The sequence below is a fragment of the Anopheles marshallii genome, chromosome 2 (assembly GCF_943734725.1).
Source record: "Anopheles marshallii chromosome 2, idAnoMarsDA_429_01, whole genome shotgun sequence".
Taxonomy (NCBI): Eukaryota; Metazoa; Arthropoda; class Insecta; order Diptera; family Culicidae; genus Anopheles; species Anopheles marshallii.
The window spans coordinates 84,731,843-84,755,259 of record NC_071326.1 but is presented as its reverse complement, the minus strand read 5'-3'; the positions used below and the strand labels follow the sequence as shown (position 1 = coordinate 84,755,259).

Here is a 23,417-nt window from a genome sequence, read left to right as displayed (position 1 = left end):
TTTCAACCGATTATTGCAACTGTCAGAATGCTTGCTTGTTCCAAAACTCGATAGGCAAAATTTTCTTTACCATAAAATTGATGAACATTATAGCAACAAAAAGCGTTATTTTTTTAGTTAAGGCAAAAATGCATGCTTGCAGTGCGCATTTACGATGTAAAACTTATTACCATGACTGTACTGTACTGAAAATTTTTCATTTCATCCATAATCCCCCAAGAGGATTGCAAAACAAACTCGAAGAAATGTCAATCACACTGCGGTAGTCGGCAATTGGTTCATCACAACAGTTGGTTTGTTGTTTTATTATCTGAGCCTCTTGTGCTCAGGCGTTTCGATGGCTATGGAACAGGAAAAGCCCTACTACGCCGTAATAGCCGGATTGTGTGCTTCATTTGCAAGTCTCTTCGGAAAGTTGACTGCAAACAGTGGCCGTTTGTTGGATTTGGCTGGACTTTCGGCCGTGAGTAAACAGAACGGTTATGATTTGCTTTTCGCTAGGTAGCTGTCTTTCCCCGTCTTTGTAGTTATTCGGTAGATCTTTCATGATGTCCCTTTATCTTTACAAGTGCATATGGCAATCAGGCTAAACGCCGGAAAAGGTGGATCAATTGTTTTCCTATTTTCACAAGAACGCAGATGGCTGCTGTCATTGGGGTGTGTTGATGGTGGATTGTTTTGACAGTTAAATCGTTTGGTTGAGTGGCAAAACAAGGGGGAGAAGAAAGCAAAAAACATACACAAAGTGTTTCGCTTGCGAGGAAAAGGACGCCTGAGTTGGGCTCTCAAAATTTTCCGGATCAGTTTCACGAGGAGCGCAAGATAGAATCACAAACAAACAGTGGTCGAGCAAGCGAAGCTCGGGACATAGAGATCAAAGCGGTTTTTTTGCAGCAGCGTTTGCGATGGGCCCAACCAAAATCACTCCCGAGGATCAGGCGTTCAATATAAACTTTGTGGGTGAAGTGAAGAAACATCCGTGCCTGTTCGACAGCGGGAATCCGGACTACAAGCAGCAAGTGCTACAGGACCGAGCCTGGTTGGAGGTATCGAACTCCGTCGGAGAAAGCGCAGAGACATGCAAGAAGCGTTGGCGCAATTTGCGTTGCTGCATGACCCGCTACCAGAAATCGGTACGTGACAGCAGCGACCAAGCAGCGAATGCACGGCGAAAACCGTACTATCTGTACAATCACATGCAGTTCGTGCTGCCCCATCTGAAGGCACGGGAGGAATCCAATGCCTATGAACCGGACGAACCATCATGGGCGAAGGCAGAGAGCGAATCAATCAGCGAAAGTAAACACGACGATGAAGACGATGAAATGGAACCACACGAGATCGAGACGATCGAAGTGCCGGAGGAAGACCATAGTGAGCAAATTAAGGATAGTATCCTAAATTCCATAAAGATCGTACCAATAGGGCAAGAACCACAGACAGTAGGCGGGCAGGAGCAGCAACAGAACGTTCTGGAAGCGAGCGAAACCAATTCAGCCAACCAGACGGCGTATGAAATAATTGCGGCTCCACCGCTCAAACAATCCCGGCTGTCCAATACACACACCAGTGTTGATTCTGTCAGTCCGGTCGCCGTAAGCCCGTTGCAAACGGCGGGATCTGATTCCAAACGAGACATACTCGGGCAGCGGCAATACTTTACACTAACGAGCACACCGATCCAATCCGCCAACATCCCAATATCCTGCTACACCACTACACCGCTCTCGTCCCAAGCGCTCCATCAGCAGCAGCAGCAGCAGCATCAACCGACGATTTCCCAGCCACAGCTGCAAACGTCGCCACATTTCACCATCATTCCCAACACCACACCGACAATGGCCAACGATGCGGATCACAATTTCTTCCAAAGTCTCGTTCCCGACATTCAGACGATGACTATGGAACAGAAAAGAAAGCTCAAAATTGGCATCCTGCAACTGATAGACAAAATTCTTAATACGTAAAAACCATGACATAGCCGACCGTCGTATAAAAATAAGGAATTTTGTATAAGTGGTTTTACAAAACAATAATCTTCTATAAGGAACTGCTAGAAGAGCACCTCAATTGAAGAAATCATGTGGCGCAATATAATTATTACCATCATGTGTAATAGGACAGTAAACGAAAAGTAACCTTTTTATCAACGCAATGTGCAAAATTTTTAGACCATTAGGACAGAAAATAACGGAGAGATGTTAGAATAGTAGTAAATGTTTAGGATAAAATTTCCATCGGAACTCATTTCTCCCCACACTCTATTTGCTATTCATCATAGCAAGATCATTGTAAAACATGTCTTAAGTCATAATTTGTTGTAAGCATAATTTAAGCGAATCACTTGATTATAGAATAAAAGTTCAAAATGAGAGGTGTACCTAACAGAGATATCGAATGGTTCCATCGCTTCTGCATTAATTCCACTAATACCCATCTCTTCCCCCTCCTAGTGGCCTAGTGGTGAAGTCCTAGTTCAAGCTTTATGCGTGCTGATTATGGTTCTACTCAATGGTTGCGTTTGGCGATTCTTCGTGAAAGCACTGCACGCAGGATCCGGATCAACGCTTCGCGCATCTTTAGCCAGTGCTGCCACAAACTATGTCGCTTCGGTGAGATAAGAAAAATGAAGGGCTTCATTTAGAGAGCATTGTTTTGAACATTTTTAATCGTTTCAGGCAATTCTGGGCCTGGTGTTATTCAACGAGCAAAGCACACTGCTCTGGTGGTTTGGAACTGCTCTGGTTTTGGCAGGATTACTGCTGATCATCGGTGGTTCGGATGAAGAAGCTATAGATGCACAATCGAAACAAACGAACGTGAAAGAGGAATAAAATGTAAATAAATTTTGTTTTATTACGCGTTGTCTTAAACGAATGAAAGGAAATCTTTGATTTCCATTTTTACTTAATGTTTGATGGTTTTAAAGCGTATTCCTGACAGCAGTTTTGATTCGCAGCACCAAATTAAAGATCGGTGCAACTACCACGTAAAGCGCGATCGTCCCAATCGCAATCACCAGCGTAAGGCGCACGTTAGCGTCGTTATCCTCCTGGAACCAGCGCGAATAAACGCCCAACGAAATTGTCGTTGTAGCCAACAGATACGCAACGGTTCCAGCAATACCGTGCATCAGCTTGCTATAAATCGGGCGTATATAGTGGCGCAGCTGAAAGGCATACTTTGTTGTAACACCGCCCCCGATGGATGCCAGCGTAAAGCACACGGTTACAAGACCGAATATACCATGCAGCGTCTGAAAGTGGGGTTTTCCAAGGCGCACTTTGTTGAGAAAGATGCACACGGAAGCGATCGTGATCAGTACGCCGGCTACCGCCTGCAGTAGCCAGTGTAGAAACACTTTCGTCCGATGGTGACAACGGTGTGTGAAATAGTTCGTTCCAGACATCGTAAGCACGGCTTGAGACATTAGAATCAAATACTGAAAGAAGAATGCGTGTTAAAACGATTGGAACACAAAAAGGATCATCAACCATTCTAATGATCTTACCCCGATCGACATGAACGTTGGATGCCAGGAGAAGAGCACCATTGCCTTGTTGAAACAATGATAAGTTATGTATCCGGCCACGGCAAACATTAATCCATTGATCAGCAGATTGGCGAGTAGTAGCTTCCGACTAAACGTGACACCACGGTCGATTGCCCGATTGTTTACGTTCCGATTGCTGTTTCGGTTGCCACGCTCCATCCCTTCAGTCGTGGCGGGTGTTTCTTCGATCGAATCTTTGCGCTCTTCGTCGCGATAGTCGGCAAAAAGTTGTTCTTGTTCTGCGCTAGTTGCTTCTGGCTCTTCCCCACCCATACTGGTGACGTGATGCGCGTCGTTCCAATTGGAACCGTTCACGGGAAGATTTCGTCTTATCTCTCGGTGGTCCCTTGCTACAATACCTGCGTCGTTATTAGTTTGCTGCGTTTCCAAAACATCAGCTGTCGTACGAAAGAGATGGAAGGGGTAAAAACGATTCCACACACGATGTTTACATTAATTCCTCGACTTCTTTAGCTACAGCGTGCGGAAGGCAAAGGATCGCCCCGAACTACCTGTTGATCCTGGATCCTGCGCCAACCGGTCGTATGGCACTGTACTCCGAGATTCTGTGCCGTCTTTTCCCATGGTTTTCAGATGCAAGAACACCAGGCCACTAGTAAACGTACCATACACTGAACCACGTAATGATTGCACCTCGTTGCTGTGGTCCATTTACCGCTCATTATCACTCTCAAGTGGTTCGAATAGAGTGTGGATTAACCAAAATTTTTTTGTTTGCACAATTATTTCCATCTTATCTTGCAAGTATTCGGGACCATGTCGGTACTAAATCGTTCGCTGTTGCAACAATTGATAGATAATTAATCTGTTAATTCTCTCGGATAGGTCGAAATGTATTTGAATCGGTGGGTTACATGTTGCAGAACTCGGTAATCGAAAAATGTTTCTATTTGCATTAAAACAAATTGTTGCCCTTTGTTTAAATTCAAACTTATCTCCTGTTGCGGAATTGCGCAACATTCCACGTTTGCAACTTGCTTCAGTGTAGATGGTGCTTACGGTTACGGTGCGTGCCACACGTGTAAGTATGGGTGAGGGGATGAAAAAACCGCGCGCATTTCAGCAAACGAAGGAGACGCTGCTGCTCGCCATTGTAGTTCGAACGTTCCGTGGTTCCAGAAGTTTGCGAATTATCGTTACCTGTGCCATTCTTGATCAGTTAAAGCTTATATTTACCCAATATGAAGAAAAGTAAGCGTAGCCGAGGGATGAAACGTTGGATGATTGTGTTATTGTGGTTTCTATTTCTGTTCCGTTAGCGACCAAATCTTCCCGTGCTGGACTCACATTCAGCGTCGGGCGCGTAGCGTCATCGTTGCGAAAGGGAAAGTACGCGGCACGCATCGGTGTCGGATCCTCAGTCTATATGGCGGCTGTGCTTGAGTACTTGGCGGCGGAAGTGCTAGAATTGGCTGGAAACGCAGCTCGGGACAACCACAAATCTCGGCTCACACCGCGTCACATCCAGCTGGCCGTCCGCAACGATGAGGAGCTGAGTAAACTGTTGCAGGGAACTACCATTTCCCAGGGTGGTGTCATGCCGAACATCCATGCGGTGCTGTTGCCCCGCAAAACCGGCACGAAATCGGCTGAACCCGCTGGAACCGGCCACAGCCAGGAGTATTAAGGTGCATCTCAATCGACTCCAACGAACAGATCGACAAGTTGATAGTGATAAGCGTTTTTGTTTTTAAATGTTACTCAGGAAAACTATTTGAGATAGAGCGGGAAAATGAACGATAAGACAGCATTATTTTTGTTTAAAGCTTTTATGACACATTCCTGTTACGTCGGTTGTATAAATGTTCTGGATTTTATTCAAACTATGTTGCATTGAGCTTTTTCCAGATATGTAACCGATCAGTCAATTTAATAACCTTTGAATCAATTGCTTGAGTATTGTTACAGAAAGCCCTATTAGCGAGAACTAAGCATAGGATATTGATATACAATTCCATTCCATGACACACAAACTAATTTGATATTGTTTATAATGCTGCGGAACGTGTGATCATAGCCTTTTCAGTTTTATTCGCTATTTGGCAGCAATATAGTGTAGAAAAAAGATGAAAAATGAGAATATGTATCAATTTCAAAATAAATTTCACGGAACACTGAGCTCAATGCCATATGTCGAAGTGTTAAGTGTTAACTTGCCAGTTAGTGAGGAATGTAGCAGTTAAACCGATTCGGATTTCAATTCCAGCTTCATAATTGATCTTCTTTACAGTTATAGCAAAGCATCATCAAAAGTGGGCGTTATAATTTTTAATCTTATACATATCATTAGTTCAAAACTCTAAACATTATCGATGTAGCAGTTTGGATACACCCTACAAAAAAAAATCACACCATTCGTCCTTCAAGGACTACCCATATCGACCACTTTGCAGTTGCGAGTTAAAAATCCCATTTCAGCCTCGTACAGGATCTCATTGATCAACCGTTGAGAGAAGGTAACCTGTAGTTTGTCAAATGAGCGTAGCTTATGCGCCACCAGCTTGCCATATACGTCGAACTGATCTTCCTGGACGCTTTGCACCGCTACGGAATGATTGCTTTGTTCGGTGGTTTCCGTAGTTTCGATAGGAACGTGATCTTCTTCGGGTGGAAGTAGCCTTCGCTTTTTGTGCGATACGTAAGATCGTGAAGTACTAGGGGCAGGAGATTGCCTTTGTGAGACGGAAGTATATACGGATTGTGTATCACCATTGAAGGGATCTTCTTCTGCATCCTTGTCACTATCCGTTTCCGAACTAACATCGTCAAGATCATCGTGATGTTCATCGGTCACAGCGTGATCATCGTGATAACTATCTATGAGATCATATTCTTCATCGTATTGCTAAATTAAAAAGAAATACAGAATATTAGCGAGCGAAGGAGTCATTCGAATGCACAGCATACTTACTATTTGTTCCTCTTTGGATTCATCTTGACGGTCATCCAATGTACTTGTCGGCTCTTTCATTGTATCATAATCGGTTAAAAAGTCGAACAAATAGAAATACCACAACGTGGGCTTATACACATCATCTAGGGTGGCGCCAGATTTAATGGATTTCTTCAATTTAATCATCTCTCGCCGGTAGCTCGATCGCAGTCCATATAGTTTCTTCTTCACCTCATCCTCAGTGGCCGATTTGTCCACTTCACGGTACTTCGTGAGTAGCACGTCGTAAGCTACCTTCCTTTTCGTACGGTCCGTGTATTCTTTCGAATTCACCTGCCACAGGCATGGAAAACGTTTGTACATTTCGATAAATTCTGCTATGAATTCGCGTGAAAATAGGCGCAAATCTGCCATCGCCCGTATGTGCTGATCTGCTGTTTGTGTGGGAACTTTGTTTATCAACACACCAGCCGCTGTCAGCTGTCAATGTTTTCCCTCTCTTCTTTCACCACTCTACCACTACCAGCTGGCGGACATCGACCCATCATCGGCGATTCTTTTGGCGGTTGTCAAATCGGGTATTTTCAACTCACCGGAACGAACGCGAAATGCTGCGACCAGAAGTTGTAGAACAACTAGAGTGCCCTTCCTTTGGATTGGCAACATCCTGGACGATATCACGTCGAAATGTGCCCTTCGATAATTTGGAAGCGGCAAGAACGCTGTTCGAGCGGAAATACTGGCCATTTCGTAAACTGAAGGTGAGGAAAAACGACACCAGGGCAGCAAGTCTCCGCGAGCAAGCTAATGCCGTGTACAAGAAGACACCCAATGTCCCGGCAAAAGCGTTGCGGCTGTACAATCTTAGTATCTGCGCGGCCAAGCAGGGATCCAAAGATTTGGGATTAGGATACGCGAACCGTTCGGCAGTATACTTCAACAGCAAATTGTATCGCGAGTGCTTGCAAAACATCGAACTTGCTCGGAGTAATAACTATCCGGCAGATATGATGCCTAAGCTGTTACAACGCGAAGAGCGCTGCAAGTTACTGATGGAAGCAGCCGGTGAAAGCCCTACGGAACACAGCACTTCGAGTCACTGTGCGATTAAAGCCTGTCTAGAACTGGGAAAGGATGGAAAAGGAATTTGTACTAACCGAAGTTTGGATGAGGGAGAAAAGATACTGCTGGAACAACCGTTCGTACTTGTGCTTGAGCCAGTACTCGCGTTTGAGCGGTGTGATTACTGTGGTGCGTCCAACGAACATAACCTGATACCGTGCAAAGGTTGTACTGCCGTGATGTACTGTAGCGAAGAATGCCAGGAACAGTCGCTCCAACGCTACCATCAGTTCGAATGCGAAATTGTAGATGATCTGTTGCTGCTCTTTCGTGGCCCAAAGGCGACTCGAATGTTTCACGTGACTTTGCGATTGTTTTGGCACGCCGTGTTACTTTTCCTGGAAGACCCGGACGGATTTCTAAAGCGTATCGAAACACCAACGGAGCTGCAAAAGTATCAGGATCCGTTCACGTTGGAGCCGTCCGATTACATACTGCATCTGAATGCTACCTGCCCTGAAGAACCGATGAATGATGAAAATGGGCGAACGAGAAAGTGCATAATGCAAATTCTGACCATACTCATGTGGGTTATAGCGGTTGAAGAGAATGCTTCACTTTGGTCCCGACTAGCAGGGAAAGGGGGTAAAAAGAAGCTGTTGAATTTGCTTTTCCGGTTAGTTATCCGTACAACGCAATTGATGGATGACAAGATGGACAACGCGACATGTTTCTACCCTTTCATACGCTTGCTGCAACATTCCGACAGTCCGAACGCGGAACAATTAATGATTCAGGATTTTCAGTCAGTAGTCGTGCTGAAATGTCCAGTCGCTGAAGGGCAGAAAATAACCATCGCGAAGGTATTAATCCGTTAGAACCTCTGAAATAATCAACAGATTGTAACATAACATATTTTTGCTATTTTTGCGCAGAAAGATGAAAATCAATGAATTGGCCGTGTTGTCGAACAACCAAACATACAACTTCATACATAGTACTACTAGTAAGTTACCCTTCGATAGACGTAATCAACGGCATTATTGCTTCTGGTGAATTTCATTAACTGGCCCAGCTGAACTGATTTGAATAAAAACGCTGTGAACTGTACGCCTGTAGGTTTGTAGTTTATTATTTCCTTATCGTATAAGAGTGCCTGCTTACTTATCCTTGCGGTCAGCGTTGAGCGAATTTACGATACGGTTAACTTCGCTGGCCACCAAATCATCCAGCACGACCCCGTTGACGTCGATGAAGTTTGCAACCGACTTGGTGACAGTGGCTTCCCGAATGCCGCGCGAATCCCTCAGCTGCACCGTCAGCTCATACTTATCATCATATTTCTTCATATCCGAACTTGCCTGCCATCGTTTCACGTTGCCGTTGCCGTCTTTCTGGTTGCCTACGACAAAGATACCCTTCTCGACGTACGTCGTGTAGATGGTCAGCACGCCCATCAGGAAGAAGTAGCAACATACGCACACGATTAGCACCGGCTTCGAAGCGGGAAACGAATACTGGTAGTCATAACCGAGGGCAACCAGTGCGATCGCAACTGCCTGCGCACAGATAAACAGCCGCCCGTCAATGATAGCGAAATGTTCCTTCATGTTGCTGTGCTCCATCAGCGCATTCTTCACCGAATCATCCAGCGCGTGCTTCACCGCAGTACCATCCCATTTGTTGATCTGGACAACCTACGATTTAAGGTAAGGTTCAAGAAAACAAACAGTATGTTAGTCTTCAGCTCACTCAGAAATTTGTGACGTGTCCCGTTTTGCTGGGACACCGTACCAGCACAGCTGTGGCACCTGTAGTTTATTACCTCTTCCTCCTTAGTTGTTGCATTTTCCGACTGCTTTTTGTTCTTGTTCGACATATTGATTACAGACTCGGAGGAATAAACGAAATCTAAACGGATCGTAGCACGAGTTAACAGGAGATAAAGTTAGCCGGCAGCGAATATTTCTGTTTTCGATTTTGTCTCCGGCAGTGTTGCCAAAAATTTGATGACGCCTTCATGCTTGACAGATCAATTTGACAATTGGGATGCTCCAATACCCAAGCAGGAAAAAATAATTGAAAATTCATAAAAACTCATTCATTCATTGCGATAAATTCATTGTTAAAAAATCAACACAATATTGCGGAATTTTTGAAACATTTAATTACAAACTGTTAAATTGGTTTCATTCTGTCATTAGAACGTATTGTTTTTACGATGCGTTTGAATAGGTAAAAAAGGTTCAGTTTAGGCAAGAAAACATAGCTTGGAAGCTTTCTTCCAAGTTATTTAAGCTTCTTTCCAAGTCCAGTTGTAAGTAAGCATGAAGCGACTTGTTGGTTCTGTGAGTTCGGGTCGCAATTGATTCCCAGGATGTTCAGAAGATCCTGTAGTTCCAATGATTTCGGTACATGCAAGATAGTGTAAGCAACTCATCCCGTTGCTCCAACTAGTTCGAGTCGGAAACAAATCTCAACTGAGGTTTAGTAGGTTCAACGGTTCTTGTAGATGCAAGAAAGATAAGGAACTTCTACCCATTGGCTCAGCAAGCTCGAGTCGGAAGCGAGTCTCAGTCAAGGTTCAGTAAGTTCTGTAGGTCCAATGACTCCAGTACAAGAACTCCATAGTAACCACATAAGTAACTGCGATCTGTTGATTCAGCCAGTTCAGGTATAATCAACCAAACCTTCTTCGACCCAACTCGCTATATCAGAAACGCTTACGCATTCTTGAACATAGCGGAATAATCGCACCTACTGAACCTAATGAACATGCTTCTACCCGCACCCGGGAATCGGCTGAACCTTCTGTTGCTTACAGATCGATTCGAACCCGTTGCACACTCGGATCGTACTCGATTCGGACTCAGACCTTTAGTACCCGCTGCATCCTCGAATCGAACTCGATACCCATAGCCAGAATCCAGTCTCCTGTGAAATGAATCGTACGTCCCATCACTACTTCAGACGAAACAGTTTCGGTGCGCATAAATGAGTAACCCTGCAATAGCAGCAAGTGTTTTGAAATCATTTCTCCGCGCGCGCAAAAACAACATGAACGCTTCGAACACCTCAGTTCGAAGAGAGAGCTTATCGCGAGCGGTTGTTATGTGCGACGCGCACCTCGAAGTTTTTGATTCCGAAGACGTTAGCAAACACGCCGGTCGCGTTTTATTCGCAAGTGTGTAATGTGTTTGATTAACTGAGGCACAACAAATACGTGTGACAAAAGGCGTGATATTTGAAAACCGCACAGTTTTTTGGTCGAATTATGTTGTGCGGTAAACGCTTTGCTACAATCTTGCCATCGGTGCTTAAGTGATTAACGAGAGACAGTTTGGTTGCGAAAGTGCGTATCCGTTCGATTACCAGATTGCTGCAGTTTCGATTAAACGCGATACAAAACGAGAAAGAAAATTTGCCAGCGAAAGTAAACAACGTGTCCAAGTGGGTAAACAAAAATCCACATCAGATCGCAAATATCTCCACATCCAGTGTAGTATCTGTTCGGTAGTTTGGAAAATTGGGATCCGTCGGAAGTGCAGTGATTTTTTGCTTCCTAACCTCCTAAAGCTTGTGTCCCCGCGTGGTGCCTTTGAGCACGCGTCTGGCATTGTCTAAGGCGTTTGTTTTGGCTCTTCTTTCGCTTGGCTTACTTTCTATCGCCGGTTTTTTTTTTCTATTTTGTGTTCGGAAGTTGTGCGAGTAATTGCGATTGCAGGAGAAAAAAAGCTACGGCCTAAAAATCGTACCGGTAGCCATCATTAGGCACGCCTTGCTACGCAGCTGGTTTTTCAATAGAATCGATGATAGGGCCAGCAATCTGCAAAAAATATAATGCTGTAAGTGCAATTTCGGCAAATGACATGTGGAAAGCGCACGGCTAGAGAGAAAATGTGAACATATTTTTGCATCTTTCCCAAACAGTAAGCCGTGCCCGTGTACTTGTGCAGAGCCGAGAAGTGTGTGCCCGTAGCCTAGTGACGGAAAACGACGAACGTGAGTGAGTGTGTGAGTGTTTTTTTTTTTGTAAAGTGAAATCGACGCTTTGTCTAATCAATTCGAAACATTGGAAAAGCTCGAGAGCAAGCTTCGTCACTGGGCAGGAAATAAATTTTCCACTCACCGGTGTAGGTGGAGAAAAAAACACAATACTGGGGACTTCCCACTTCCCAGTATTAACAAGTGTAGACAAGGTAAGATAAAGCGGACCGATGTAAAGGATTTAAAAGATGTTACTTATCAGGCGTCAAGGGTATTACCAAAGCGTGGAAAAGAATGCTTTGGACACTTGGCGGCATCCCCAGGTTTTATTATGGATGGTTGCTAACGCTTACCCCGGTGAATAATCTGCTATCAATCGGTTGGAACTAGTGTTGTGCTTAATGAATCTTTTGCGAAGAGTTATTCATATGAATCTTTAGCGAAGAATCATTCGTTTACGAGTGGACTCTCAAAACATTCATAAATCCTCAAAGAATCATAAATCCTTGAGATTCATGAATCCTCAAAGAATCGTAAATCCTCAAAGATTCTTGAATCCTCATAGAATCATAAATCTCTCGAGAAATCTGAATTTAATAACTAGTACTTTTTTCTCCTGAAATAAATGTTTCTGTACAGATGAAATAAGTTGCACCACTTTTAACACATAGAAAATTTTGCTTTGTCGATAGTAATTCTGGTTAATTTAGCTCAATATAGAGTAGAATACATACAATTTTTTTTGTTTATTTATAGCTTCCAAACATAGAATTCTAAGGATTAGAATCTCGAGGATTTATGAATTTTGATGGAGTTATGAGTCTTGAGAATTTACGAATCTTTACAATACAGGTTTAGATTCATTCATGCAGTTCACAGATTGATTCAGACACAGGAATTTGGATGTGATTGGAACATAACCGTCTAGTGTACACTTACTTAATGGGTATCTCTAGACCAACGATGATAAGAGTTAAGAGGTTGTTTTACAGCAGCTTTGATTGAGTACGCTAATAATTTTAACAGCAGCATTAAATTATCTTCATTTTTTTCACTTCATACGAAGTCACCTCGTAGTTGGTTCATCAAAATAGAGTATAAATTTATGGCACCATTAAAATGAGCGGCAGCATGATACTCCCGTTTTTTTTTGTTCGGGCAGTATCAGCAGTAATTGAGTTTAATTTGCTTGTATTTTGCACACTACATTAAAGCGATACAATTGGCTGCTAATTTACGACCGACAGCGGTCAATATAAGTGTAAGAATTATACACGAATACCGGTCGCTTAGACAATCCACCGTAAAAGGCGATCTTCTTGCTTCCTGTGCTCCCATTTTATTATCATCCTCCCAACCAAGCGGCCTCGTATTGTTTGGCGAACCAGGGACACCAACTCTCACCCAGCTAAAGCATGAACATTTGCTCTGTTTGTGACCATCATATCCCGTGTCTCCCCCACAGGCAGCTCTTTCGACCGTTTTTATCTGAATATTTTCACTGACAGCTATAAATCTGTGCAGCGCTGACGAGGAGCGAGCATTCGGTGTCATCTTTCACCTGCATGTCACCAATCTTGCGTCTGGGTAGTTAGAGATAAGGCGAACAAAGTGGCACGAGATGCCACCATGAATGACTGGACCAGTAGATCAGAGCATTGTGTGATTATTTCACCTTTGATTAGACATCAAACGATGACTTAAAAGAATTAGACCACAATCCTGCTCACTTTTGTTCTAAATGCGCAAAATGTAGTAATTTCTTGAGGACAAAATTACATGCACTCTGTTTTTTTTATAGAAAGACTATTTGCAGACCCCAACAAAATGGTAATTACCGTCTTCATTTAGGTGATTTATCGAACTTATTGCGTTTCGCGTTTGTATGTCTCTTTCGACTGACCGTTCGTGGCGGGGTTTTATCAGGGACGACAGAATGAGGATGTTTCGGGTGTTGTGGTGACGTTATATTTATATATCTTATTTTTTTCAATTTCAGTCTTCGTTCATTTCACCTCCAAGTGCCACACCGGGATCATCAATTGCACACTGCCACCAGCACTCTAATTCACGTATTGAAGTCCTCCGCCGTGGGTGAGCATTTAGTTTCGATTTGGAGGAAGTTTTCTCCACAACTCGCAAGGTCCAAAGAGGCGTCAGGAAATTGCTGGAACTATTCGGACGAGAATTTTCGGCACCTCCGATCCACCGGTCCGGTTTGACGATAAGCCCATCAACTTAGACAGAGGAAAAAATGTCTTCCTCGCCCCGACTCACCGGTTACACGCTGCGCCCATCGGAGACATCGACCACGGTGTCGGTAACGCTCAACAGCTGCGGTACGGGCATTAAAAAGCTTAGCATTAACGACAGCGTCAAATCGGCGGGAAGTGCCAATTCCGATCCACTCGAGTCCGATTTTAGCGGCGAAGAGGAAGAGGAGGAAGAGGAGGAAGAGGAGGAGGAGGAGGAGGAGGAGGAGGAGGAGGAGGAGGAAGAACAAGATCTAGGGGGCGACGAGGAGGATAAGGAGGAGTCCGAGGAAGAGGACGACGAACAGGAAGAAGAGGACAGTGTGCGACAAGATCGCCGTAAGGCGGAGAGTGTACGATTGAGGTGCGTGTGGTATATTCCGCTTTAGTATATTTGTTGGCGAATGATTTAAACTCATTCGCAAGAGTTTTTGTTTTGTTTGTTTTGAAGGCACTAACATTTTCTTCTGCTTTAAACAGGCTAGCTGAGCAAGGGAAAATCGACAGCACACAGCGGAAACAGCAAGCGGACGTGGACGACGACGACGAAGAGGAGGACGAGCAGGAGACCTCCGACAGTGACAAAGCGCTACGTCACAGCCCGCCAAGAAATACCCGCAAGCAAGCGTCCACCTCTTCCGGTGACGGGGACGAAGACGCGCTGGACGCACTGAGCAGGGGGGTGGCAAAACAGGAACACCGTCAGAATGGTGCCGGCAACCGGCAGCCACCCCGAGGTCCTGCTGTTGACGCTGACGATGCTGATGATAATCGGTGCGGCGGCGATAGCGATGATGATGGTGGCGATCTATCTGATAAGAATAATAATATCGGCGCAGCTGTTCGCCGCAAACAACCGGAGGACTATGCTTTGGATGATTTTCAAATACTGAAAACGATAGGTAAGTCCTGATTGATTAAGTAGTGTGCCGGGTTTTTAATCCCTGGTGTGTGGAATGTTCATCCGAATAATGGATGAGCCACAATTTGTTTCGATAAATACCCACGACTTCCTTCATCTACTCCGACCATCCCCGGCCGGATGAGTTCATTTTGACCGACGATCAACACTATCCCTTCTTAAGATACCAGCCACCAGTCCATCCAGGGTGGGATGTTGGCTTTATTCCAGCCACAACCTAAACACAGAAACAAATGGAAATGGTCGTAAAAATAAATCGTGATTCTTCGATCCTTTCGCTCGCTGAAAAACAAGAAGACCCCATCATCAATAACTCTACTAAATTCTCCAACACCAATGTAAGCCTGTTATTGTATCAGCTCGTGCGGTATTATTTCTTTTCCTTTTACTATCCCCGTACAACAGCCGGAAAATTGTTTTCATTTTCGTGCGAGCGAGAAGGAACGCTGTCATAATAACAAAATATCAAAACCCGAAGAAGCGGAGCGTTGGTTTGGTACAGAGCATTCGGCCTGATCGCGGTCGGTATGACGAAGACAAACACGGCGACTGATCGAACATGGACGATGGAAAATTTTTGCAGCACGTATTTTTCCCTTTGCTCCTACCTTGCAATCTCATACCGTCAGACATCACACTGTGGTACTAATACTACCATTACTACAGTACAGCTAGCGATGGTCATGTCCACCAAGCGGACGCTCGATCATATACGCGCCAGCCCCGATGAAGACCGTCGCGGTATGATCGTAAAACATTTTTATTTATTATGACGCTGATCAGTCTGCGGATTTTCAGGCCACTGTGTCCCCGCGTAAATCTTCAACCACGGGTGCGATCGTTCCTTCACTCACCGGTGGCGGATATGTGGAGGGACGCAGAATAGCAAGTGGATTTTTTTTTTAACTTTATTTACCGACGCAACATGGCAACACTTGGCGGTCGCTTGTTACAAGGTGTTCGCATGGCGCGGTTGTTGGAGATGAATATCTCAGAAGGATCTTTCGTTGCGTTCCACGGCTGTTGCTTGCAACGCTCCCAACTGACCGGTCTCCAAGGTTCCAAAGATCCCAGCGGGAAAGGCCTTCCGTCAATTTGAGCGAACGGTCAGCAAGGACACTTTGCCTGTGTGGAATTCGGGAATAAGATGGCGGTTCATTGAAACAGACATCCAAGTTTAGCAGTGGTACTTTTGTTTGCAATTCAGGGCAAAGTCTTTCAAAAGAGTTATTTACATGAGAGTGTTTCGCCATGATCAATTCTCACTCAGAAGCTCAGTTCAATCACTATCGCGAAACGATGATGGTGATTCTTGAGGAATTGTACCTTAATGTCAGAATCCCTAACATAAACTTACGTGATTCGTGATGGATAACAGTGACTTATGGTTTTAATAAATACAACGGTCAAACTTGGGCAACAAGCCAATACACACCACACGATGCTCCAGATATTGAGTCCAAAGCTGAGTGCAGCATTTTTTTTGTTTTGTTCCTGATAGTGCAAGACCACCCAAGCAAAACTACTTTGTAGCACTTCCGCTAGCTGAGTTTCGGAACTGCTGCCAAAATCACTAATGCCGCTGCAATCGCTGCCTATCGCTGTTAGTTAGTACGGACATCACTTTGAAATGCTTTTAACCGATGACGAGCTCGGGGCCACGGACTGCAACACGTCCATCACCATCCATCAGTGCAAGTGTCAACTGGTGCCGTACGGTACGGATTGATGCGAACCAATCTGACATCGGCCGAAGTAGCTGAACGGGCGGATGTCACAAATCGTCCGACGGAACAGTGGTATGATCCGCTGATGTACGCTGTAGTTTTAAGTATGATACACCCACCAATGTCACAATGCGTTCACTTTCACTCTCGATGGTGGTGCAAAAGTACCGCAGGGGATGCTCTGTTTACTGGTACCATAATGGAGTTGGGGAAGACATCTGTTCAAGGAGATTCTATTGCTATGACTCGTAACGGTGCCGTTCTGAAATGGGTATTGGATACTGTTGGTAGTGTCCATCAACGTGCATCCACCGCTGTTGGATCAGATAGTTATTAGTGGCTGGGCCTAGTACGGTAGTGCTCAGTAACGCCGGTCACAGTGATATCCAATTAATTCGGACGCTAATGAGAAATTGAATTCTTTTCTGCTCCCACGCACACGGCAATGTGTTTTGGGGAGATTCTCGTATAGTTGGATACCAAATCAATGGACGCAACACCTCTCCTTGTTTCATCTTTCCTGTCGAATCGGCAAACCTTGAACAGTTCGGCAAAACCTTGAATGGACTGCTTTTTGGAGTGGTGATTCCCGGGATGTTCGATAACACGATCGATTTCGTCTGTAGCCTTACTAGCGGTGTTTTTCATTGATTGTTTGCTACTTACCTGTTGCCATCTCCGAGCGAAAGGCAAGTCTCTGGATTACGGCACAACACAGCGAAAGCGACAGGTTGAGGGTCCTAGAGAAAGAATTGGTGGATCTATTTGTATCTTAGTTTTTTCCGTTCGTTGAATAAAAAATAGCATACACATCGTGGGTGTAAAAATAAAATCAACTGCCACCCTGGAAACACAAACAGACACCCGCCCCAGCTCATTCTCGCCTGTATCTCTCGCTACCCTGCAACAAGCAGCGTGTCACAAATCAGATGTGTCCTTGCCTTCCGTTCCGGTGGACCCGTGCCGGTGGACAAAATAAACACTCTCGACGATAAACTTCCCCGTAACCCTCACCAACTGGTGGATCTCCTTTTTCGCTCGTTATGCATTCGGCAGAAAAATATGGATTATGTGATTCTTATGTTGTTGACAAAGTTACAGATAAAAAAAAAGCAACTCCTCGGAATCGGAACCCGACCCAGTTGCATGTGGGTTGAACCGCCCTGGAGCGGTATTCGTTGGCGTGTTTGTCAGATTCCATCTTTGCCATGTGATGCTGTCCGTCCGACACAGTCACGGAACCGTTGACGCTACATTCGGGTGGACAGATTGAAAATAAACTCGCCCAAAACAGCGTTCGGGTGCTCGTGTTTATGGGCGCGACACATGTGTGTGCACTGTCCCCAGGAACACCTGTTGACATACGTTTCGGGGGGAGTACGAGGTGCGTTTATACGACGTGATTTTGAACCACGACCGATATAACCATGATGGACGATGGGCGATCGTGCAAAACTGTCCACCGTTACAATCTGCGTTTGACTCAGCAGAAACGATTCCTCATTGACATTATTCATCCGGCCGTGGCCGTTTCCTTTCCCAAAACAAGCAAGGCGAATGCAAATAAAAAAACACAGAACGGCTACTCTCACTCATCGAGCGCAGCTGGAACACATTAGATGTGTGGTTTTATGTGTTTTGATTAAAGCAACCATCAAAGTGCACCAAAAATATCCTAACCCCGTTACCGTTACCGGTGGATGTTTTCCGAACCGTATCACCATACATGTCGCTTAAAGTGTGATGGGTTCTAGCTGCAGAAAGCATTGCAGAAATTGAAGATGTCCGCGCAATGATTGACTGACTGACTGACTGGTAGGATCTTGGTCGGTTTCCTGTCTGCTGACGTACACAGCTGACGTGCTGTTTTAATCAGAACCGATCGATCGTACACGATCAATCATCGGTTCATTGATGAAAAATGGGATGCTGAGTGGGTTTTGGAGAATGTTTTGTGCCGACCGTTTCGCATCCGCTCCCTTTGCCATCCGGCACGGACGAGATAACGTTCCGCAGGAGTATAATTATACGTTAATGATACTTTCGGTAGAAATTCGTTCAACCAAAATGGAGATAATTGTCGTTCTTTCTGCTTTCCCCAACCAACGTGCCAGCTCGTTTCAAGTGACCGAAGCAGTGGATGCGTCGGGGGACGTACCCGCTCCAAACGGTTGCTAATCGTCTTGATGCGATAGTATAAATAAACAATACACTCACCTCCCGGTTCAGCGCTCTCGATTCGGCTATATTCGCACTTTCCCGCATGTAATTCCGGACCACTTGATGCACAAGAGCACTCCAGCGAAATGGACGAAGGTGGCGAATCGAAATCGTTCGAACGTAACCGGGAGAACCGTACGGGAAAACCACCTCTTCCTCGGTGAGCAACGGTTATGTAACGATGAGGGTGCAGGTTCGATCGAAAACCCGGTACAAAGCGGCGTCTGCTACTCGTCTGCTTTCGTCAACGCGTTAGTCATCGATCGATGGTACAGAGGTGATCGGTGTTGGTTTCGCATGTGTTTGAACGGTTTATTGGAACGTGAGAGGATGCAAAGAGATAGCTAGTGATGGATAAAGATGGGAAAAATGGGACTTGTTTTAAACTGGAACTGAAAGGTTAATTTCCTATCCTATCGTTTCTTTTTTGTCTTTTCGATCGTTCTCGTTTCTTTACTTTTTTTCTTTCATTATTTTTCTTTTCTTTCCGTTTTCTAGCTTGAACCTAGCTTGATACTTATTATTATTCCTTCTCGTTACTATTGTTTTTCGTTAATTTTCGTTAATTTCTTATTTTTTAATATTTTCATGTTATTTTTCGTTGTTTGTAGTTGCATTCCGTTCTTTATATTTCTTTCGGTGCTTTTTTCCATTCTTTACCATTCGTGTTTTATTTGTTTTCGTTACGTTTTATCCCTTTTTGTTTATGATTTGATTCGTTTTCATTCTCTCGTTTCTTTTTTATTCCTATTTAGTCCTTCCCTTTTTTATTAATTTAAAAACATAATTTTTGTTTCTTTCCCGTTCTTTTGTATTTTTTAAATTTTGTGACGATTTTCCTCTTTTTTTGCATTTTGCGTTCTCATTTTTGTTTCCGTTTGCTAGTTCTATTTAGTTCTTTCTTTTGCTGCTCATTATTCATCAAGCAAATAAAAATCCAATAGTGTCTCCATTAGTTTTTATTACGTTTTAAGTTCCATTGTTAGCTATATGAAATCTTTTCTAAAAGGTAGAATTTTGAAACTACTAATAAAATATACTTATTTCTGATTTAGTAGTTATTATAAGTAGAATATTTTTGATAATAATCTTGTGCGTCATTAAGTATGATCAAAGGATAAATCACAACAGAAGCGGAGATAGTGACAAAGCTTTTGGGATCTTTAGAATTTATTTAAAAAAATCAGGGAAAAACCTAAGAAAAAACATATAAAAAAACAGTAAAAATATTCTTTCCAATCTGCCCCATAGTTAGTCCCAAGGCTTTAATTACTAGAGATCTGTACAATTGTTTCAAATAGAAATGTTCTTTTTCGAGTGTCCTATCTTTAGTTTACCTATGGTGCTTGTATTTATATTGCTGAAGGTCTGTACAACAGTTTTATCTAATAAATAAATCTCTTGCTTAATGCACCGATCTTTCACGTCTCACAGTACTCTATTTTCGCTCAGTGCATATACATGAAGATCAAAGTTAGCTGCCTTTTAAAAGCGGCACCAATAAGGCCGGGGCATTCTACACCGGCCCGTTGACGGCATTATGGTTTTACTTTCCACTCAATGGAAACCGCTCCTACGCGCCAATCCTATCCCGGTACGGACGCACGATGCACTTGCCATTTCGTAATGTCGTCACCGGAGAATAGTGCCTGCCCGCAACGCCACGAACTCCCAAAAACTCCCGACTATTTACGTTCGCTTCCGTGCCGGATACTGGCAAAACATCGTCGCGTACCGGCATGTCCGCGTGCGGCGTTATGCTAATTCGTGCTGTCATTTATTTGCGGTTATTGTTTTTAAGTTGGTTCGTACTTCGTACTTTTTTTTCGTTTCGTTGTCCTGTTGTCGGTTTCGGTAAAACCGGCTTCCGTATTTATTACGACCGTGCGGGTCGGGCGGCATACCTGTTCGGTTGAGTTTGGCGTTTTGTTTGCTTTAGAGTTAGACGCTGTCGGCGACCAGCTGTTTGATTTATTTCTAATTTCACTACCACCCTAGGGCCGTGCCACGGTTGCGGGGAAAAGCGCCGTATACCGATACAAAATGCACAGTCTTAAACACGTACGTAAGGGTGCGGTAAAAACCTGACTAGACGCACACGAGCCGTCCACCGTCGTGCGCCGGTCATTGACGTAGCAATAGAACGGTGGAAGTCTTATTCGTTTTAAAATGTCCAAGTCTTGGTTTGAAATTATTTTAGCATTTTTTCCCAGCCACCACCACCACCACCGGCACACAAACGGTCCGACGGTATGGCACGGTGCTCGTGCCCGTGCTAAATTGCACCAGATCATACACACAGCACCGTGGTACGGTCACCGATGACGTTCGGCAAGCGGAGAAAAGGATGCTTCCCTATACGGAATTGTGCCCGGTCCCGACGTTTCCATTGGTCACAAATGAAGCTTTATTGCGTCCATTGCAGGTTACGCTATTAGGGTGCATTTAGATTGATGACACTTGTGCAGAATATGACCACGGCACGCAAGAGTAAAGTTCATTCGGTGTGTTCAGCACGAGTGGACCCTTAATGAGAGCAGCTGCAGTGGTGCATTATTTGTGTCCAATTATAAGGATGGAATTTTTTTTTTAACGATATAACCATGACGATAGTGGAAGTAAACGTCAAGGTTGAACGAATATTGCTAATTAGAATTTGGAACCCACTCGTATTGGAATACTTTTGTAAAAGGTCAATCATACCAAATAAAACACTTTCAAAAGCAAAGGAAAATGTTAACTCACCTCCAAGCTGTTCGAAATTCGTTACAGCAGCAAACAAACAGTAATCCAATGGCTGAAATGTTGTGTAAATACACAAGCATGGCTTCCAAATCTGGAGTGGTAATTTTCCGGGAAAAAGTGTTTTCTGGTCGTGTTCTGATAGATTTCTACACCCAATGTTAACCGTGATCGTTCCCTTTCGTTAGCTTCCAATTGTGCTGAGCAATTACGGTTACCTGCACCATAAGTCCTGCAAAAAATAAGAAAATCACCCCGTCGTACATCCTGTTGGCTTCCTTCAATGGACCTCAAATTTGGGGACAAAATGACGGGTGGTTGATTGGGCCTGTGGAAACTTTTTTTTCGCTCCCATTCATTTCCGACACGTCATTTCAACCTCTTGAAGGGAGTTTTCGGAGGGATTTTTTTTTTGAGTTGGTTTTCGGATCATTAGGGACCGATTATCATGAAATCGCAAGCATTTTGCTACTGGCAGGGTATATTTGAACCTGTTTCCCTTAGCAAATCTGGTGCAATTAAGGAAAGAGTAGCGTGTACGTTTGTGGCCGTTTTGCCATCATTCATCATTATCTTTGCTTGAAAGCGTCATCATGTCGATGTTAAATGTTTGATAAAAGTTGGTTAAAGATGGACATTAAGTTATGGAACTGTGACAGAAAGCATTGCAATAGTTTTTTTGCTATTATTCAGTACATTTCGGTTGGGTGTTTTTTTTTTATTTGAATTAAAAGACAAATCACGTATGTGAAACGAACTGTGTAAATACTTCTTTCGATTGCATGTGAACGGTCGATTTCGCTCCCATGTTCTGCATTCCAGTACCATCAATCAACAAACCCATGAACGATTTGTGACATTGACCTGCATCCTATGCGATACAGGCGAATTGAAGTAAATTCATTTGATTGCTTCCGCCAAACATTGACACGTTGTCGAAGTATCTAGGTTTCTATATCACGTTTGCTGCACAGTACTCAACTGTCAATTGATGGTATTTCGGTTTCCCGTTTTTGTTTTTGATGTTTGATTGAAGGTAAACAAATCAATCAAACAATTCCCAGGGGGAAATGGATCGTATAAAGACAATCTGTTTTACAGTGCGATTGGATATGTATATTACTATTACAAAGAAAAAAAGCCTTTTAAAGTTAAGATTAAAATTTCAGCTTTCAGTTAGGCTGGAGGGGGGAGGCCACATGACGGACAAGTTCCTTGAAAGTCATACATTTTGGATGATTCGTGATTCTTAGAGGATTGATTAATCTTTTAAATAGAGATTCAAATTAATTCATTCAGTTTGAAGATTCATTTAAATCTTTCTGATCTTAAGCAGATTCACTCAACACAAATCATTCCGTATTTATTGTAGTTTAGTATCATTTATCGGAATTTATTTAATTCAATTGCTATTTATTTTTGGTGAAGTAAAAATGTATTCTCAAGCTGATATTTGTATCGAAAAACAAGAAAAACTAAAATAATTATGAAAGCGCTTAATTTTAGGCAGAAGTTTTCGCTCTTTTGTCAAGTTTTGCTTATCAGCTAGACGTTGCAATATAAAATGTCCACTGAGGTGCATTTCTTCCTGTCGTTCAGAATATTGTGGAAATGAGTTACCCAAGCGTTGTTGAACAATTCCGAAGAACGTCCAGTTTTTATTTCGTCTAGTTGGCATTTTTTTCGGAAAGATTGTTAATCACCAAATCTCCGTTTTACTTTTTTGACTCCCACACTCCCAAGAACTGCTTTATTTATCTCCTATTGTGATAATCTCCTGCATCTCTGTTTGCTCTCCATAAATTACTGAAACCGATGCTACAAATATACATTATGTAACTACTCGGTTGTCAGATCCTTAGACAGCTCTCCGACGATTTTGTTCATCCTTCAAATCCTTCAATCCTTTGATGCTGCACCCAATCTTCAAATATCCTCGTTATAACTCGCAGCTAGACGTGATCAATAATTGTTAGACATATTAGCTTTTGACCAAAATTCTTTCACAACTTTTACGCAATTTTATTTTTCGACTGTT

General features: G+C 43.5%; 7 protein-coding genes across 7 annotated transcripts in view; 4 read left to right on the top strand and 3 right to left on the bottom strand.

The window, feature by feature from the left end:
- Positions 1-905: 905 nt before the first annotated feature.
- LOC128719106 (uncharacterized) lies at positions 906-1,967 on the top strand. Its single transcript, XM_053812728.1, has one exon. It carries the CDS (start codon positions 906-908, stop codon positions 1,965-1,967), a length of 1,062 nt encoding a protein of 353 aa, XP_053668703.1.
- Positions 1,968-2,923: 956 nt separating this feature from the next.
- LOC128719107 (uncharacterized) lies at positions 2,924-4,138 on the bottom strand. Its single transcript, XM_053812729.1, has 3 exons — positions 4,066-4,138; positions 3,512-3,951; positions 2,924-3,442 (listed from the first exon to the last, which is right to left on the bottom strand). Exons 1-3 carry the CDS (start codon positions 4,136-4,138, stop codon positions 2,924-2,926), a joined length of 1,032 nt encoding a protein of 343 aa, XP_053668704.1.
- Positions 4,139-4,755: 617 nt separating this feature from the next.
- Positions 4,756-5,201, top strand: LOC128719108 (histone H2A, sperm-like). Its single transcript, XM_053812730.1, has 2 exons — positions 4,756-4,765; positions 4,834-5,201. Exons 1-2 carry the CDS (start codon positions 4,756-4,758, stop codon positions 5,199-5,201), a joined length of 378 nt encoding a protein of 125 aa, XP_053668705.1.
- Positions 5,202-5,936: 735 nt separating this feature from the next.
- LOC128718727 (uncharacterized) lies at positions 5,937-6,881 on the bottom strand. The gene is made up of 2 exons (XM_053812347.1): positions 6,486-6,881; positions 5,937-6,419 (listed from the first exon to the last, which is right to left on the bottom strand). Exons 1-2 carry the CDS (start codon positions 6,879-6,881, stop codon positions 5,937-5,939), a joined length of 879 nt encoding a protein of 292 aa, XP_053668322.1.
- A 194-nt stretch (positions 6,882-7,075) lies between these two features.
- LOC128718725 (uncharacterized) lies at positions 7,076-8,407 on the top strand. Its single transcript, XM_053812346.1, has one exon. It carries the CDS (start codon positions 7,076-7,078, stop codon positions 8,405-8,407), a length of 1,332 nt encoding a protein of 443 aa, XP_053668321.1.
- A 282-nt stretch (positions 8,408-8,689) lies between these two features.
- LOC128707552 (signal peptidase complex subunit 2) lies at positions 8,690-9,408 on the bottom strand. Its single transcript, XM_053802509.1, has 2 exons — positions 9,355-9,408; positions 8,690-9,226 (listed from the first exon to the last, which is right to left on the bottom strand). The coding sequence occupies exons 1-2, from the start codon at positions 9,406-9,408 to the stop codon at positions 8,690-8,692; spliced, it is 591 nt and encodes a 196-aa protein (XP_053658484.1).
- A 4,362-nt stretch (positions 9,409-13,770) lies between these two features.
- LOC128718724 (putative serine/threonine-protein kinase PRKY) overlaps positions 13,771-23,417 on the top strand; it is a 44,838-nt gene continuing 35,191 nt past the window's right edge. The window contains exons 1-2 of the mRNA XM_053812345.1: positions 13,771-13,928; positions 14,249-14,670. Coding sequence (XP_053668320.1) covers positions 13,771-13,928; positions 14,249-14,670 — 580 coding nt within the window. The remainder of the gene's footprint in view (positions 13,929-14,248; positions 14,671-23,417) is intronic.